We start from the raw sequence: 19,475 nt of genomic DNA on the forward strand, positions 1-19,475 counted from the left end.
TCATTTTGTGCTATCTGTGGTTTACAGGGTATTTGATTTGGAGATGTCACCAGAGTAAGGAAGTCTTGCTACAATTGTACAGGGCCTTGGTGAGGCCACACCTCGAGTACTGTGCACAGTTTTGGTCTCCTTATTTAAGGAAGGATATACTTGCCTTAGAGGCGATGCAACAAAGGTTCACTAGGTTGATTCCTGGGATGAGAGGGTTGTCCTATAAGGAGAGATTGAATAGATTGGGCCTATACCCTCTGGAGCTTAGAAGAATGAGAGGCGATCTCACTGAAACATATAAGATTCTGAGGGGGATTGACAGGATAAATGCTGAGAGATTAATTCCCCTGGCTGCAGAGTCTATAACTAGGGGACATAGTCTCAGGATAAAGGACTGGCCTTTTAAGACTAAGATGAGGAAGAATTTCTTCACTCAGAGAGTTGTGAACCCTTGGAATTCTCTGCTCAAGTACGGTGGATCATTGACTATATGCAAGGCTGAGATCGATAGATTTTTGACTCCAGAGGAATCAAGGGATATGGAGATAGTGCAGGAAAGTGGAGCTGAGGTTGAAGATCAGCCATGATCCTATTAAATGGCGGAGCTTGCTCGAGAGGCCGAATGGCCTACTCCTGCTCCTAATTCTTGTGTTCTTATGAGATGCATTTAGTTTGCCCTGAAACAGCACCACTAGTTGGAAAAATATTGTTGCATACAGTTTTATTGCACAGTTCATAAAATTATGCATTGGTAGGATTGAAAATAAATCTCAGAAGGTGCATCTTTGAAATGACTAAAAAATGCATCTCCCAAATTAATTTTTCCAAGGATTGTTGCAATATCTGAAATTATAACCGTGACTATCAGAACATTCTAAAGATTAGTGTTGGAATTCTAATGACATTTAGTACGTGGCTTTGTTTCTCAAATTGTGTTATTTTCAAAGTAATTATGTTTTTAATCGCCTTCCCTCAATACATTGTATTTGATTCTAAATTTCCTGGATCATACTTATTGTAAAACATAGGCTTATGATGGCATTGAGAGGGATTAGGTAATGGAAGAGTTAAATGACCCTAAGCTTTTTGCTAGTACTGCTGTTCTACAAAATCCATTGCTTTTGGACTCAGAAAGACGTACAATCTCAAGTATTGCCAGAAGAGAGGGAAACTAACAATTTGAGACTTAAAGCTGCCTACAGCCTTATCTCTGATCTCTTTTATATCTGCAGGAATACGCTGAGAAGTTTTGATATTTGTTGAAATATAATCAAATATAATTCACTTTTACTATAGTTCAGCATTAAGATTTTCAAGATTGCAGTTAAATATTAAGTTTGCTAGCCTATAGTTTTATTACCTTAGCTTTATTTCTCCTCTATTAGAATTAGGGAAAAGCATATTACATTTAGTTTTTACTCTTGTTGTCTTTATGATCCGAGGGTGCATCATAGAATGGTTGCAGCACGAAAGGAGGCCATTCGGCCTGTTGAGCCTGTGCCATTTCTCTGTAAAAACACTTCAGCCAATCCCACTCACTCGCCCCTTCCAGTCGCCCTACAAATCTTTTTCCTTCAGGTAATTATCTAATTTGAAAGCCATAATTGAGTCTGCCTCCACCATCCTCTCTGGCAGTGTGTTCCAGATCTTAACCACTCGCTGTGTAAAAAGTTTTTTCTCATGTTGCCTTTGGTTCTTTTGCCATTCATCTTAAATCTGTGTCCTCTGGTTCTTGACCCTTCCACCAATGGGAACAGTTTCTCTCTATCTACTCTGCCTAGACCCCTCATGATTTTAAACATCTCTATCAAATCTCCTCTCAACCGTCTCTGTTCGAAGGAGAACAACGCCAGCTTCTCTATAGTCTAGCCACTAACTTTGAAAATTACTTCGACAGGCCAAATGGCCTCCTTCTGTCTGTAACTGAATACCCTCATCCTTGGAATCATTCGTACATCTTTTCTGCACCCTCTTTAAGACCCTCACATCCTTCCTAAAGTGCGGTGCCCAGAATTGGACACAATACTCCGGTTGAGGCCAAACCAGTGTTTTATAAAGGTCCATCATAGTTTCTTCGCTTTTGTAATCTATGCCTCTATTTATGAAGCCCAGCATCTTGTATGCATTTTAACTGCTTTCTCAACCTATCCTGCCACCTTCAACGATTTGTGTACATATACCCCCAGGTCTCTCTGTTCATGCACCCTTTAGGATTTTACTGTTTAGTTTATATTGCTTCTTCTTGTTCTTCCTACCAAAATGTATCTTTTCACATTTTCTGTGTTAAATTTCATCTGCCACGTGTCTGCCCATTTCTTGAAATCTATCACTATCTTCCTTACTGTTCACTATACTTCCAAGTTTTGTGCCATTTGCAAATTTTGAATTTGTGCCCAGTACACCCAAGTCAAACTCATTAATATATACCAAGAAAAGCAGTGGTCCTAGTACCGACCCCTGGGGAACACCACTGCGTACCTTCCTCCAGCCCAAAAAACAATTGGTTACCACTCTCTGTTTCCTGTCACTTAGCCAATTTTGTATCCACTGTCCTTTTTATTCAACTTTTGCTGGCAAGCCTATTATGTGGCACTTTATCAAATGTCTTTTGGAAATCCATATACATCACATCAACCGCATTGCCCTCATCAAACCTCTGTTACCTCATCAAAAAACTCGATCAAGTTAGTTAAACATGACTGTGCATGACATCAACTGTAGAAACTATAAACAAAAACAGAAAAAGCTTGTGCTAAGGATCAAAAGTAGACAGGAACTGTTCCTAGACACAAAACTTGGAGGGGGGGCCCATGATTGGGTAGAATGTGGTGAGGGGGGGGGTGCGGGGGGGGGAGATCAATCTTTTCATAGTTCCAGTTTTTGGGATATATGCTAGGGATTTGGGTCATTCTCAGTGTCGAAGGGCCAAGGAGGACACCAGACAGGTTTGCAAGCATCTGTGAGTAGGAGGTATGAGGAATGGTCTAGACCTTCTACCCAAGGATCGACGGAGCAATATAATTCTCAATTGTTCCTTGTAAACTGCTGCTCAACTACTGCGTGTGCTAAGTCTCACTTATGCTTAAATAAATATCATAACTGTTTCCAATGTGGAGTCAACTTCGAACTATTGAACATACAGTTCAAAGGGACTTCAAATGTATTACATTATGCAGAAATGACTGCAGTTTATGTACCGATCTTGCTGTGAGAACTTACAGCAAAATTCTCTGCATTTGACTACACAGGAATATAGGGCTCAATTTTGGCCAGGAATTGCTCTGTTTTTTTTTTGGAGTGATTTGGTTTTTCTGGCGTAACTTAAAAATTTCCATTTTCCAAAATCAATTTGCACCAGTGTAAGTGAGTTTGTTACAAATTTTTTAGTTTCCTTTTTTTTCTCTCAACCAGCTACCTACACCAGTTCTGCCCATTTAGGCAACTTTGGCCAGCTAAAGAAGAGTTAAAGAAATCGACGCAGGTAGGTACATCGGAGGCCATTCGGCCTGGGATAAGGGCGGGAAGGGAAGAGGAGAGGACCTGCACCTAAAACACCAAGCCTTACAAACCACCAAACCTGGGAAATAAAAAGTTCTAAGCATTCAATAACAAATAAAAAATTGAAGTAAGTCCTACCTTCATCTTAAAACTCGGCCCGGGAAAGCTGTAGGCCGGCCAGTGCGGGAGGCCACTCAGCCTGGGCTAGGGCTGGATAGGAGAACTGATAGAAATCTTCCAGGCAGGAGCACCATCAGTTCTGCAGCCCGCCCGCCCCTAGACCTGGCCGAGTGGCCTCTTGGTGGGATTTCTAAGAGATCGATCGCACCGGGAGGCCACTTGGCCAGGCCTAGGGGCGGGTGGTTAGCAGAACTGATAGAAATCATCCAAGCAGGAGCACTATCAGTTCTCCTGCCCGCCTGCCCCGAGCCCTGGCCGTGTGGCCTCCTGGTGCGATTTCTAAGATTAAAGTGATTAAAGCTTCAAATCAAAAGGAACTAAGCAGTCCGTGCAATTGCCACTCCCTATCCCTACTCACAACATTTGGCCAACATCGGGTTCCACACAGCGGCTGCAGCAAGACACGGAGAGGCTGGGGGCGAGGAGCTACTGCGCATGCACGGACACTCCACTGCGCATGTGCAGACGTCCTGGCACTGTTTTCGGCGCAGGACGCTGGCTCCACCCCCGACTCGACTGGCCATGCTGCGCGACCACAGGGAGAAGGCCGGACAGCGGCCAAAATGGGAAGGAAATTTTTCTCCGCACTTCTAAACGGAGAAAAGCGGTGCATCGCCAGAAGAGTGTGCCGAAAAACGGGCTGGGCCAAAATTGAACCCATAGAAACTGGCGTCAAACAAGCTCAAATGCGGTGCCACTAATAGAGGTAATAAGTGCTGTCTTCTGCCATGGTGTCTCACTCTCAGACCCACTTGCCTCTTCTACACCTCTTCCTCTTCCATTATTATGCAGAACAGGGGTACGTGCATTGGGAAGGCATATCCAGCTGCTTAGCTCTTGCATATGATGGGAGTTTCAGTAAGAATATGTTTTTAAAAACACCAAGAAAATCGCTAACAAACTCCAAAAATCTCAATTCCGCAATATCAGGTGATTAAAGAAGAATGTGCACTTGTGTCATGTTCTGTTATTCATGGAGATTATGATCATGCAGGAAAATGGTGCACTTATATTGTGCTGATTTATTTAATCAGATTGCATGGTCATGCAGAGCCAAAGAAGTGTGATGTGATGTGGTATTGTAGAATGGGCACTGAATTGATGGAGGTATCATTTATTTAAATGTGACGGGTAAGACGTTATGGCTTATTATGCAGAAGGAGCTAAAGATAGAAGAGGGCTGGATTTTTGGCTTTTAAGATTTCTGTGCGTTAATGGCGGTGGGGTGGTCCTGATACAGCCTGGAAACATTTGCGCCTCAGTCAGCAAAATTGGGCAGCTGGGCCCCGCGTGCGGAGCAGAACACTAAGGGAGGCGTTGCATACCTCTCTTAGGGTGCTAGGCTGGCTGAGCGTGTGAAAATCCCGAGCTAAAGAGCTGGCCTAGGAGCACTTCTACGAGAGGCCTGGGGAGAAAATAAAACCTGAAACAAACCAACAAAAAACTTTCCCAAAAAATACCTCACCCCACCGCTACATAAATTGCAAAAAAATTAAAATATAAAACAATCGCACTTACCTCTAGTCGACATTACTCACCTCACTGCAGCTGCTACAGTTTGGACCGCCCGTTTTCACAGGTGGTCCCAGCACACCACTCTATGCGGCACTACGAGTCGGGTGGGAGGCAAAAATCGATCCGGTGTCGCAACCAGTGGCATTGCACACCGGCTCGCCTCTTCCGGGCGGTAATACTCCGTGCTTTGTTGAAACTGGCCTCGAAAACCCCAGCGTGGTGCTGCCCAGAAGAGCTCACCACCGCCATTGCCGGCACTCCGGGGTGAAAACAGAGTCGGCCAGGAGTGGAAAATCTATTTAAGGCGGTGATGGACAGATTTTTGAGCGATAAGGGAATAAAGGATTATGGGAGCGGGCAAAGAAGTCGAGCTGAGTCCATGATCAGATCAGCCCTGATTTTATTAAATGGCAGAACAGGCTCAAGGGGCCAGGTGACCTACTGCTCTTATTGCTTATGTTCTTATGTTATGTTCACAGTAACCAAACATTTTTGTTTCTTGGTGAAACCATGTCAAGAAATTGAAGTATGATTTGCCAGTTCAGCTAATAACCGTCCCTTCATGTTTTCATCAAGATTTTTTTGAAATATGATTTTGTGAAGGAAAATTGTAAGTCATTAATTGTTTTCTTGACGTACAATTCTGCTGATGCTTTGTCAATGCCATATGTATTTTAATACAATAGTTAGAGCCATTATTATAATGTAACATAATTTTCAAAGCAACATAATTTAATACTGTTCATTTTTCAGATATAGTTAAAGAGGTTGTATTGATTGAACTTTACATCTAAACATTGTGTTATCTTATGAATGTCATTTCACAATCACCACTTTCAAACTCTGCACGATGGCAGTACATTTGACGACATGCAGTTGTGTCCCAACCCATACTGTTGCAAAGAAATCAAGTTGTTAGTCTGGCAGTGCCACCTTTTTATATAAAGCTATAACATGACGTCAATGTTTCATTGTCATAAGCATATTCAGACCAAATTCGCTAAACAAAATGTAACAGTTTCTCGAAATTTCCAAATCTCACACATAAAATAATGAGCAAAGAGATGCAAAATAAAAGTCAAATTACATGTAGCTCATAAGTTTCAGCACAATATGAATTTCTGCTTTTAGAATTTGCTTCTCAAAACTATGATTATCTTCTTAGATTATTTTACCTGATTGGAGCTCCTCTTGATTGAGCTGGCTTCAAAAGGACTGTAATGGTTGTGTCCGTCTCATTTAGAGGTGCATCTGTGTCATACAGTGGCATTGAGGGGGCTACCAACGGAAATCAAAATTAACCATCCACACAATATCATTCTGGTTAGCACAAACAGTTAATCATTTCATTGTTTATTATAGCCCTTACTTTTCACTTAGGAGCCCACATTTATGTCCCACTATGTCAGATATCCATCACTTGCTCAGACTGCGGCCAGAGACATGTTGCGAGACCTCATCACTGTAGCTCCATACTGTTCAGTAGGAAATTGTGTTAGCGATGCTGACAAACTGTTTGTGTTTATTTAGTGCTCCTCATATGCAGGAAGATGTCTCAACAACTTTATAGATCAGGTGGAAAGAGGTGTGGTGGACATCAAGCATGGGGAATGGGATAGTTAGGATGGGAGGATCAATCACAAGGCCAATAAAGAGGGTTTTAAGGAGGTTTTTGATAGAAGGAAGGGAGGTGCAAGGTAGAGGAACCAAGTTCTAGAAAGCAGGATCATAGTGGATGGCGGGGGAGTGGGGGAGGGGGTAGTGAGGGCCAAACCGCAGGTATTCGAGAAATCGAAGGCGCACATTCTCCATTCTGAATATCCCTCTTTTCCTATTAGGAAATAACCTTTTTTCCATTGACCCTGCTCTCTCTCCTCCGCCACCCCCCCACTCCCCGGATTTCCCAACTGTAACTGAAATTAGGTAGGAAATTTCAAATAACCTACAGCCTAATCACTTACGGGGTATCGTGGGACACAGAACATTTACTAAATTTAAAAATAACTAATAACTCTTTTAATAGACAAAGGAACATAACAGAAGAACATAAGAAATAGGAGCAGGAGTAGGTCATTCGACCCTTCGAGCCTGCTCTGCCATTCAATAAGATCATGGCTGATCTTGTACCTCAACTCCAAGTTCCTGCACTATTTGCATATTCCTTGATTCCTTTAGTATCCAAAAATCCAATGATTTTTGTCTTGAATATACTCAACGACTGAGCATACACAGCCCTCTGGGGTAGACTTCCAAAGATTCACAACCCTCTCAGTGAAGAAATTTCTCCTCATCTCAGTCCTAAATGGCTGACCCCTTATTCTGAAACTGTGACCCCTAGTTCTAGACTCCCCAGCCAGGGGAAACATCCTCCCAGCATCTACTCTCTGAAGCCCCTTAAAAATGTTAGACGTTTCAATGAGATCACCTCTCATTCCTCTAAACCCTAGGGAATATAGGCCTTGTCTACTCAATCTCTCCTCATAGAACAGTTCCCCCCATCCCAGGTATCAGTCTAGTGAAGCGTTGTTGCACTCCCTGTAAGGCAAATATATCCTTCCTTAGGTAAGGAGACCAAACTGTACACAATACTTCAGGTGTGGTCCCACCAAGGCCCTGTATAATTGCAGTAAGACTTCAATCCTTTTGTAATAAAGGCTAACATAACATTTGCTTTCCCAATTGCTTGCTGTACCTGCACATTAAAATTATGTGTTTTATGTACAAGGACATCTAGGTCCCTCTGAATACCAACATTTCCCAGTCTCTCACCACTTGTAAAATATTCTGTTTTCTATTTTTCCTACCAAATTGGATTACTTCACATTTCTCCACATTATATTTCATCTGCCATGTTCTTGCCCACTCACTTCACCTGTCTATATCCCTTTGCGGCTCTGCGCATCCTCTTCATGACTTACTTTGCCACCAAGCTTTGTATCATCAGAAAACTTGGATACATTATACTCTGTTCATCTAAGTCATTGATATAGATTGTAAATATCTGAGGCCATGCGCTGATCCTTCCGGTACCCCACTAGTTACAGCCTGCCAACCGGAAAATGACCTGTTTATTCCTACTCTCTGTTTGCTGTCCATTAACCAATCCTCAATCCATGCTAATATATTACCCCCAATTCCATGAGGCTTAATTTTGTGTAATAAACTCTTGTGTGGCATCCTTTCAAATGCTTTTTGAAAATCCAAATTAACATTTCAATAGTAGAGGCTTTCTGCTGTTTGCTTGTCTACTCGTTGAGGTTACTGATTGTTTTATAAACTTTAAGGCCAAGAGGTCAATAGACAAAATCAAGCATAACTTACTAATATAAAATCTGAAGAATTTTTTTAAATGAAATGTCTAGTTTCACTTAGAAAAATACTAAAGTACTTCGGATCTATTTGTCAGTTGAGAATGTTTCTGCTCTGTTATGGCAAGTTCAAAATAACCCTTACAAGTATTGCTATTAATAGTACTATTAATAGAAACATAGAAACATAGAAAATAGGTGCAGGAGCAGGCCATTCAGCCCTTCTAGCCTGCACCGCCATTCAATGAGTTCATGGCTGAACATGAAACTTCAGTACCCCCTTCCTGCTTTCTCGCCATAACCCTTGATCCCCCGAGTAGTAAGGACTTCATCTAACTCCCTTTTGAATATATTTAGTGAATTGGCCTCAACTACTTTCTGTGGTAGAGAATTCCACAGGTTCACCACTCTCTGGGTGAAGAAGTTTCTCCTCATCTCGGTCCTAAATGGCTTACCCCTTATCCTCAGACTGTGACCCCTGGTTCTGGACTTCCCCAACATTGGGAACATTCTTCCTGCATCTAACCTGTCGAAACCCGTCAGAATTTTAAACGTTTCTATGAGGTCCCCTCTCATTCTTCAGAACTCCAGTGAATACAAGCCCAGTTGATCCAGTCTTTCTTGATAGGTCAGTCCCGCCATCCCGGGAATCAGTCTGGTGAATCTTCGCTGCACTCCCTCAATAGCAAGAATGTCCTTCCTCAAGTTAGGAGACCAAAACTGTACACAATACTCCAGGTGTGGCCTCACCAAGGCCCTGTACAACTGTAGCAACACCTCCCTGCCCCTGTATTCAAATCCCCTCGCTATGAAGGCCAACATGCCATTTGCTTTCTTAATCGCCTGCTGTACCTGCATGCTAACCTTCAATGACTGATGTACCATGACACCCAGGTCTCGTTGCACCTTCCCTTTTCCTAATCTGTCACCGTTCAGATAATAGTCTGGCTCTCTGTTTTTACCACCAAAGTGGATAACCTCACATTTATCCACATTATACTTCATCTGCCATGCATTTGCCCACTCACCTAACCTATCCAAGTCACTCTGCAGCCTAATAGCATCCTCCTCGCAGCTCACACTGCCACCCAACTTAGTGTCATCCGCAAATTTGGAGATACTGCATTTAATCCCCTCGTCTAAATCATTAATGTACAATGTAAACAGCTGGGGCCCCAGCACAGAACCTTGCGGCACCCCACTAGTCACTGCCTGCCATTCTGAAAAGTACCCGTTTACTCCTACTCTTTGCTTCCTGTCTGACAACCAGTTCTCAATCCACGTCAGCACACTACCCCCAATCCCATGTGCTTTAACTTTGCACATTAATCTCTTGTGTGGGACCTTGTCGAAAGCCTTCTGAAAGTCCAAATATACCACATCAACTGGTTCTCCTTTGTCCACTTTACTGGAAACATCCTCAAAAAATTCTAGAAGATTTGTCAAGCATGATTTCCCTTTCACAAATCCATGCTGACTTGGACCTATCATGTCACCATTTTCCAGATGCACTGCTATGACATCCTTAATAATTGATTCCATCATTTTACCCACTACTGATATCAGACTGACCGGTCTATAATTCCCTGTTTTCTCTCTCCCTCCTTTTTTAAAAAGTGGGGTTACATTGGCTACCCTCCACTCCATAGGAACTGATCCAGAGTCAATGGAATGTTGGAAAATGACTGTCAATGCATCCGCTATTTCCAAGGCCACCTCCTTAAGTACTCTGGGATGCAGTCCATCAGGCCCTGGGGATTTATCGGCCTTCAATCCCATCAATTTCCCCAACACAATTTCCCGACTAATAAAGATTTCCTTCAGTTCCCCCTCCTTACTAGACCCTCTGACCACTTTTATATCCGGAAGGTTGTTTGTATCCTCCTTAGTGCAATCAGCAGGCCTGGGCCATTAGAGGGAGCAGCGTTTGGTGGCATACCACGTCAGGGAGCAGCGCGTGCTGCTGCAGGAAGGCGATGGCTGACTGTAGTGCGGGCAGGTACAGCAGGAGTGGCGAGGTCAGGGCGAAGGAGCGGCAAATGTTCGTGGAGGGATGCGATCAGGGCCCAGGAGAGGCGAGAGTTCGGGGCCCATTAGACGCATGGTCCCTGGGGCAGCACGGGGCAGCACGGGCCAGCCCACACTGCGATGTGTGCACACTAGGTCCGTGCAGCAGAGCTGGTCTTCAGTCTTCTTGGTTAATCCTTGCCACTGGACCAAGACCTAGCTCTGTCAAGCCCGTGTGATGGCTGGTATGCAACGGCCACCACACGTTAAAAAATCCACGCACAGGCATCTTCCACTCTTCAAGATGTAGTTTGGGATCTGGAATATTAGGTCCTTCATTGGAACACCTGTGAACTCATCCCTTTTCGGTGTGGAAGCAAGTCATCCTCGTTTTGAGGGATTGCCTATGATGATAATAGTGCTATTAAATATCACAGCTATGTACCGGCATTAAAGGATTATTAAATCATTAAGAGATGTGGTGCAAGCTCATGTAAATCATTCAAAGCAGCATTGAAACTTAGGAGTAGAAAGTGGATTTCATTGTGCCCATTTTGCGGGCATGAAATGGGCGTGAGGAGGCACAACTTCAGGGACGTCCTGTGCCCCAAGGACATCTGACAAATGTCTGACTTGAAATTGGGGCGGGACATTTTTCAGGCGTTGGGGGCAGCTGCCTAAAAGTGGCGCTGGAAACTTGCAAATGCTAATGAGGGGCCTAACATTCGTTTAGGATACCTCTGGGAAATTGGATTGCCCATGGCGGTACGCTCAGGTCTTCTAGACTTGGACGCGGCCTAACCAGCAGCTGCCACCGAAAAAGTATGTTTAATTTTTTAAAATTTATGTGGAGTCAGGAGGAGCAGCCACAATATTCCCAGGAGGTACACGGGGGCCACTTTTTCAGTCGAGAAAGAAGTGCAAGTTAGAATGGTGAATTCAATGTTAAATCAACAACAACCTGCATTTATATAGCGCCTTTAACATAGTAAAACATCTCAAGGCGCTTCACAGGAGTGTTATAAGTCAAAAGATTTGACACCGAGCCACATAAGGAGAAATTTGGGCAGGTACCCAAAACCTTGGTCAAAGAGGTAGGTTTCGAGGAGTGTAGGTACAGAGGGAGAAATAAATAGAGGGTAAGAAAGATTGGATTAAGAGCGATAGAAAAAAAAAACAAAGTTAAAAAAAAAATCTCCAACAGCAATTTAAACCAAATGAGAGTCCATACTTGGAATAGTTCACTTTCAGTGCCAGAGGGGCATTGGTAATGGCAGTAATTAACACTTATCACATCATTAAACGGGTACTTAGGACTTGAAATGACTTGACTTAACTTTCTGTGAAACATTTACTTCATATCTATCGTGCAAGTACAGAAACTTCACACCACTCAATGCATTGGACTGGGGAGCCAGACAGTGAGATGCTGTTTTACAAAACTAACAGCAGTGCAGTTCGTCTCCGATAGCAACTTTTCGATTTCTGCGTTTAATCGCTGTCAACTGAAACCCAATTTACCCGACTTATGGTTTGAATGCCTGTCCAAATATTTAAACTATCTCTGTAAAGCTAAACGGCGTCTTCATATCCTGTCATCCCCCTACCTGTCTGCATATTAATTTCAAAGTGATTGTCCTCAACTACAAGTCTATCCGTGGCCTCACCACACATTACCTCTGCAACCTCATTCAGCTCTATGTTTCTTTACTCCAGATTCTAGCCTTCATTGCAACCCCCTCTCTTCACCCCACTCTACTTTTAGCTCTGCAACATTCTACCCAACCTCTAACCGTGCTACCCCCTCTTCCATCCTTCACTAGCCTCTTCAATGTGCTTACCTCATCAATCATTTATTCGCCACTATCCCTATCCTTCTTCCTCCATTTACTGGTCTCCAGTCATGTTCCACTTTGTGAAATGCTTTTGGACATATTATAACATTAAAGGTGTTATATAACTATTAGCTGCTGCTATTGTTGCTGTTACTGGAGCAGCACAGAGTTGTAGAGGAAATGTATCTATTTTTCAAGTTTTGCCATTGGCTGCTTGCCATCGAGGTGTAAATCATTGTGCATTTGTGGCTCGCTTTACAGCACTAAAAGTAGGTAACATTCCCCATTTCCCATCATTTAATCTCTCTTGCTTTATTTTTATGCTTGGTCATCATTTGTTTCGGGATTGTTCCATCACTAGCAATTTATGTGTATAATTAGAACTTCGCAACTGTACCGATTTATTAAGGACAATTTGATTTAGCAGATGAATGTTAATCCTTCTTTGGTGACACATTGAAGCAGAAATCCTGGGGGGAAAAACTGCCCCTTTTTTAGAGGCCCGTTAGCGCCTCTGGGGCAAGACAGTTTTTGCCTGAAGCTACCTCCTCCTGGGAAATTGGCCAGGAGTTTACAGAGGAACTGCCACAGCAGCACCGCACTCCACGGTTAGTGCCCCGGGCTGCCGTGCAACTGCCGATGACGTCATCACCGTGTGCGGCGACACCTCACAATCCCGCGCCGACCCCTTACCGCCCCACGGGGGAAATTGCCCCGCGGGTTGCAAAGCCGGCTGCCATCTGTCCTCGGGGCGCTCCTTAAAGGGGAAAGCGCCAGTGCCCCGGGCCGCCATCATTTTTTTGTTGGCCAACTTTCAGGTCGGCTCGATGAAGGCGGCCCTAGCATGGTCTGAGCCACCATCGTGCAGCCCAGCACTCCATCTTGGGTGCCGGCTGCTGGCCCGGTCACACGCTCCCCTGGTGGCCCAGTGGAGGTCATCAGAGGCCGTGCTGATTGTATAGCGGTCCTGCCTTTTAAGCAAAGGGGAGGGGCGTTGAAGCACATCAGTACTACGTGGAGCATCCGTGGAGCACTCGACTCCCCGCCCCAGTAGCGCCGCGGTTACCGCCCGCAAAGGAAGTGGAACGTGGGTGAGTGCGCTCCACTTCCTTTGAGGGGCAGGAAGCCCAATTCAGTGGTGGGGGCGGGACTTGCCCCAGGCACTAAAAGTCCCAGCCCCAAAAGATTACTGTCCCCAATCGGGGCGCAAGGGCAATTTCGCCCTCCCAAATTTTAAAATGGACGTGACTGCTGCCAAGAACCAGAAGCGGACTACGCTGGTTCGTCACGGGAGCGAGTTCATTAAAAGAATCATTTTAAATGCTTGGAGAGAGTGGGCTGTGAGAAAAAATGTAGGGAGAAAGCGGGCTGTGAGGAAAAATGCTCTGTAGAAAAAAAAAGAAGCTGCGAAGCTTCCAGTCCTTGGCAGATGTCCTTCAAGATTAAAACTGTGGGTCCTCAGAATTCATTTTCAATGAATAGGTATTTGGGATAAAATATTTCAAACTTTTGTCCCAGAGATTTACTTTTATTTTGACGCTGCATAGTTTAGGGTTTAAAATATGTATCATCAATGTACAATGAGTAAGATTGTGGGATTGTAGTTTTCATAGGAATATGTATGGAGTCAGTCAATACGATCCCAAAAATACGCTGAAAATTTTGGAAAATCTTAGAATCCTGTTTAATAAACTTTTGTTTTGATCTATTCAGTTAAAATAAGTCAATGGACCTGATTACAAGCAGACAGAATTGAGGAATGTTATCTCCAAAATGCTAGTTTATAAAAAACAACCTGAATCTCAACTAATAAAAATGGAATTTAATTTATTCAGCCTATGTAAATTAGTGGCACTGAGAATAAGGTATCATCATCATCATAGGCAGTCCCTCGGAATCGAGGGAGATTTGCTTCCACTCCTGAAGTGAGTTCTTTGGTGGCTGAACAGTCCAATACGAGAACCACAGACTCTGTCACAGGTGGGACAGGTAGTGGTTAAGGGAAGGAGTGGGTGGGACTAGTTTGCCGCACGCTCTTTCCGCTGCCCGCGCTTGATTTCTGTGTGCTCTCGGCGATGAGACTCGAGGTGCTCAACGCCCTCTCGGGTGCACTTCCTCCACGTAGGGCGGTCTTGGGCCAGGGACTCCCAGGTGTCAGTGGGGATGTCGCACTTTATCAGGGAGGCTTTGAGGGTGTCCTTGTAGCGTTTCCACTAGCCACCTTTGGCTCATTTGCTGTGAGGGAGCTCTGAGTAGAGCACTTGCTTTGGGAGTCTCGTGTCTGGCATGCGGACTATGTGGCCTGCCGAGCGGAGCTGATCGAGTGTGGTCAGTGCTTCAATGCTGGGGATGTTAGCCTGAATGAGAACGCTGATGTTGGTGCGCCTGTCCTCCCAGGGGATTTGTAGGATCTTGCGGAGACATCGTTGGTGATATTTCTCCAGCAACTTGAGGTGTCTACTGTACATGGTCCATGTCTCTGAGCCATACAGCAGAGCAGGTATTACTACAGACCTGTAGACCATGAGCTTGGTGGCAGTTTTGAGGACCTGGTCTTCAAACACTCTTTTCCTCAAGCGGCCGAAGGCTGCACTGGCACACTGGAGGCGATGTTGGATCTCGTCGTCGATGCCTGCTCTTGTTGATAGGAGGCTCCCGAGATATATGGTCCACTTCCCATAAGATATTAATCCCTCTCATTAAGAAGTGTCAATAAAACAAATTGAGAAACCAAAGCAAAGCTACTTTAATCTGTTTTTTCATTGGTGGAAACAATATCAAACTATTTACAATAACTTGCATTTACGCAGTGAGCACAGTGGTAAATATCCCAAGGTGCTTCAGTGGAGAAAGAACGAGGGTGTTGAAGACACTGAGAAACAGTCGAAGAGTTTGGGAGGCAACCATAAGCATGGCAAGTTTTGAGAAGGCTTTATGAAGTTGTGGAGAGAAGCAGCAAGGCTGGAAGTTTAGGAAAGTTCTAAAGATGACTGAAGGCTCTACTACCAGTGGTGCAGCAGAGATGGTCCAGTGGGTGTCGAATTCATAGGAATAGATGGTACATTAGGTTATTTGAACATTCAAGGCACAGTAAACTCATGTAAATTGTACTGATTTTGGCCTGTGTCCCAAATTTTCAAATTTGCAGGTACATATACGGGGAGGAGGTATAATCCGTCTAAATTTTTATCATATTCAGTGGGTGAGGGAGCATTGTATTTTTATTGGATGGCTATTGGTCTTTTTATCCTACTTACAGTAAAATGCTTCAACTTTCAGAAAATCCTCCAATTTCTGGCCCGGCCACTCCAAGTAAACCCAAGTGATCATCCCTTCTATTGTTGCATTATTTCATTTTACAATACTTTTAAATCTGGCTTGAACAAACAATACGGCTCATCCCTTGAATAAAAGGTTAGCAAGTGACATGAATTGACTTGCCGTTAATTTTCTCCAAGTAGATGACCCACAGAATAAAAACTGTATCTAATTAATTTTATTGAGAAAACAATTAATCTTCTCCAGGTAGCTGAATCCGATTTGCTTTTCCTACATTGTGGTATAAAAACATAGAAATTTACAGCGCAGAAGGAGGCCATTTCGGCCATTCGTATCCACGCCGGCCGACAAAGAGCCGCATGGCCCTTGATCAGCAGCCCTGAGGGTTAAATATAAACCTATGAACAATGAACAATGGCAGAAAGGTAAAGAGCACCCAGCCCAACCAGTCCGCCCACACAACTGCGCCACCTCTTACACTGAAACATTCTACACTCCACTCCAACCGGAGCCATGTGATCTCCTGGGAGAGGCAAAAAACTGATAAATACCCAGACCAATTGGAGAAAAAAATCTGGGAAAATTCCTCTCCGACCCATCCAGGCGATCGAAACTAGTCCAGATCATCACCCTGGCCTATTCGATTCCCTGCAGTACTTAACATCGTATCTGTGCCGCCAACAAGAGGTTATCCAGTCTCATCCCACTTACCAGCTCTAGGTCCATAACCCTGTAGGTTACTGCACTTTAAGTGCCCATTCAAGCATCTTTTAAATGTGGTGAGGGTTTCTGCATCCACCATCCTTCCAGGCAGTGAGTTCCAGACCCCCACAACCCTCTGCGTGAAGAAGCCCCCCCCCCTCAAATCCCCTCTGAACCTTCCACTAACCACCTTAAAACTATGCCCTCTCATAATTGACCTCTACACAAATGGAAGGCGCTTGCTATCCACTATATCCAGGCCCCTCAAAATTTTGTACAGCTCAATAAGGTCTCCTCTCAACCTCCTCTGTTCCAATGAGAACAAACCCAGCCTAGCCAATCTGTCCTCATACCTAAGATTCTCCAGTCCAGCAAGCATCCTAGTAAATCTCCTCTGCACCCTCTCTAGTGCAATCACGTCCTTCCTACAATATGGCGACCAGAACTGCAAGCAGTACTCCAGCTGTGGCCTAACCAGAGTATTAAACATTTTAAGCATAACCTCCCTGCTCTTATATTCTATGCCCCGGCCAATAAAGGCAAGCATTCTGTATGCCTTCTTAACCACCTTATCCACTTGGCCTGCAACTTTCAGGGATCTGTGGACAAGCACTCCAAGGACCCTTTGTTCATCTACATTATTAAGTGGACTGCTTATTAGCCCTCCCAAAGTGCATTACCTCACACTTATCCAAATTAAATTCCATTTGCCACTGCTCTGCCCACCTAACCAGTAGATTGATATCCTCCTGCAGTCCATGACTTTCCTCTTCATTATCAACCACATAGCCAATTTTAGTGTTGTCTGCAAACTTTTCAATCATACTCCCTATATTCATATCTAAATCATTGATATATACCACAAAATGCAAGGGTCCCAGTACTGAGCTCTGCGGAACCCCATTGGAAACATCCTTCTAGTCACAAAAACATCCATCAACCATTACCCTTTGCTTCCTATCTCACAGCCAATTTTGGATCCAACTAGCCACTTTACTCTGTATCCCATGGGCTTTAACCTTCATGAACAACCTACCATGTGGGACCTTATCAAAAGCTATCCAAGAACAACTTTGCATTTCATTAAGAGTTAAATAAATTATTCTAAGTGTGTCATCATGAAGTTTAACACAGAGGCAAATAAAGTTCAACATAAATAAATGTGACATGTTACAGTTTGATAAGAAGAATAGCGAGGTCACTTATTACTTGGAGGGTGTCAGTCTATCTGGGGTAGAGGGTAGAGGAACAAGGGGATCTTGGAGCACAAATACACAAATCACTAAAAATTGCGTCACACATTAGCAATGCCATAAAAAAAAACAAGCACTAGGGTTTATTATTTCTAGAGGTATAGGGATAGAAATTGCCCCCTGCCTGAAACGGGGTGCTCCCATCCCGTTTTGATGATTTTTACCGCAGCTGCGGTTCAGGTTCCCTCTTGAGCAACATTCGGCTCTTTGTTGTTTTTTTTCCTTGGCTCCGGAAGTCACTCTTAATGGGGGCAGTGATAACATTTGAGAGGCAAATACAGGGCGGTGGCAACACCCGAGTGGCGGAAGTTGGGGGCGGTGCGGAGTCACCATTGCGATGACATCATCATGGCGCCATGTCACCAAGGCTCTCCCCTTCAATTAAAGGGGAGAGTCTCCGTGATTTTTAAACTTCGGCCCGCTGGGCCGCCAGGGAGGGTTTCGGTTGGGCCAGTGGCCTGGCATCCAAGAGGCGGGCGTATAATTGTTGGGCCGACATGGCAGTCGGCCGACAAAAAAAAAACATGGTGGCAGTGACAGTGCGTCCTCCCCTTTAAGGGAAGCCATACTGCCGCTGCAGAAGGCCACAGCCTCACTGGACCACTGGGAAAAAACAGGTTTTGGCACCGCTGGATAGGCTGAAGATTTTCGGAGGGGATTGTCACCGTGGGGGGCGGGGGGTTAGATCAGCGGTGCGCACGGTGATGATGTGCTTACCACGGATCGGCAGCAGCGGAGCGATGGGGGGAGGGGGGGTTTTCAGGGCACCACCAGGAAAATTCGGGAGGGAAATTGGGCAATCAGCGGCCATTCCACGAAAAGTTGGCGGCCACTCCACTCCGCAGCATGACCGCCGATTTGCGGTAACAGGCCTTAAGGAGAAAGGCAATTTCGGCCCCATAGAATTGAAAAGTAGGGAAGTTATGCTAAACCTGTATCGAACCTTGGTTAGACCACTCTTAAGAGTACTGCAAACAGTTCTGGTTGCCATATTATAAAAAGGATATAGAGGCACTGGAGCGGGTGCAGGGAAGATTTACAAGGATGTTACCTGAAATGCGAGGGTATACCTATCAGGAAAGTATGAACAGGCTGGGTCCCTTTTCTCTTGAAAAAAGAAGTCTGAGGGGTGACCTAATAGAGGTCTTTAAAATTATGAAAGGTTTTGCTGGAGTGGATACAGAGAGAATGTTTCCACTTGTGGGGAAAAGTATAACTAGATGCCATCAATATTAGATAGTCACCAAGAAATCCAATAGGGGATTCAGAAGAAACTTCTTTATCCAGAGAGTGGTGAGAATGTGGAACTCGCTCTTACAAAGAGTGTTTGAAGCGAATAGTATAGATACATTTGGGAGAGGCTAGACAAGCATATCAGGGAGAAGGGAATAGAGGGTTATGCTGATAGATTTAGATGAGGAAAGACGGGAAGAGGCTCGAGTGGAGCATAAATACCGGCATGGACTGGTTGGTCCAAATGGCCTGTTTCTGTGTCTTATATCCTATGTAATCCTATGTAATATTTCACACAGGATCATCATTCATCATTACCATTAAATATCAGAGGGCATAACTATCAATATGATCTTAATACAAAAAGGTTCATGAATGGGGTGAACTATCGACAATGCGATTAGATGGTATCAAACTTTCACCATACCATGAGACAATTACTGTTCGAAGGGTAGGTTAATGCAGTGAAATATCACAACAATCTACAGCAAGGACATTTCCTCAAACCTGTTAAGTAATATTCGCCTAGAAATGACTGTGATACCATAGCATCTTCGCATGATTTTTCTGTCAGCTATTTTAACAGAGCTGTTAACTTGTCCAAAATAAATGGGTTAAATACCTCTGCTAAAATAGCTGACTGGAATTTCATACGAATACACTCAGCATTCCTC

At 44.1% G+C, this 19,475-nt stretch overlaps 1 protein-coding gene across 3 annotated transcripts in view; it reads right to left on the reverse strand.

Moving 5' to 3' along the window:
* The window catches only part of ptprt (protein tyrosine phosphatase receptor type T), a 1,564,838-nt gene that overhangs the window by 428,708 nt on the left and 1,116,655 nt on the right, over positions 1-19,475 (reverse strand). For all 3 annotated transcript variants that reach the window (XM_070896216.1, XM_070896215.1, XM_070896217.1), the window contains exon 11: positions 6,360-6,462. In XM_070896216.1, coding sequence (XP_070752317.1) covers positions 6,360-6,462 — 103 coding nt within the window. The remainder of the gene's footprint in view (positions 1-6,359; positions 6,463-19,475) is intronic.

Source organism: Pristiophorus japonicus, chromosome 12, assembly GCF_044704955.1.
Source record: "Pristiophorus japonicus isolate sPriJap1 chromosome 12, sPriJap1.hap1, whole genome shotgun sequence".
In the NCBI taxonomy this organism is placed as follows: Eukaryota; Metazoa; Chordata; class Chondrichthyes; family Pristiophoridae; genus Pristiophorus; species Pristiophorus japonicus.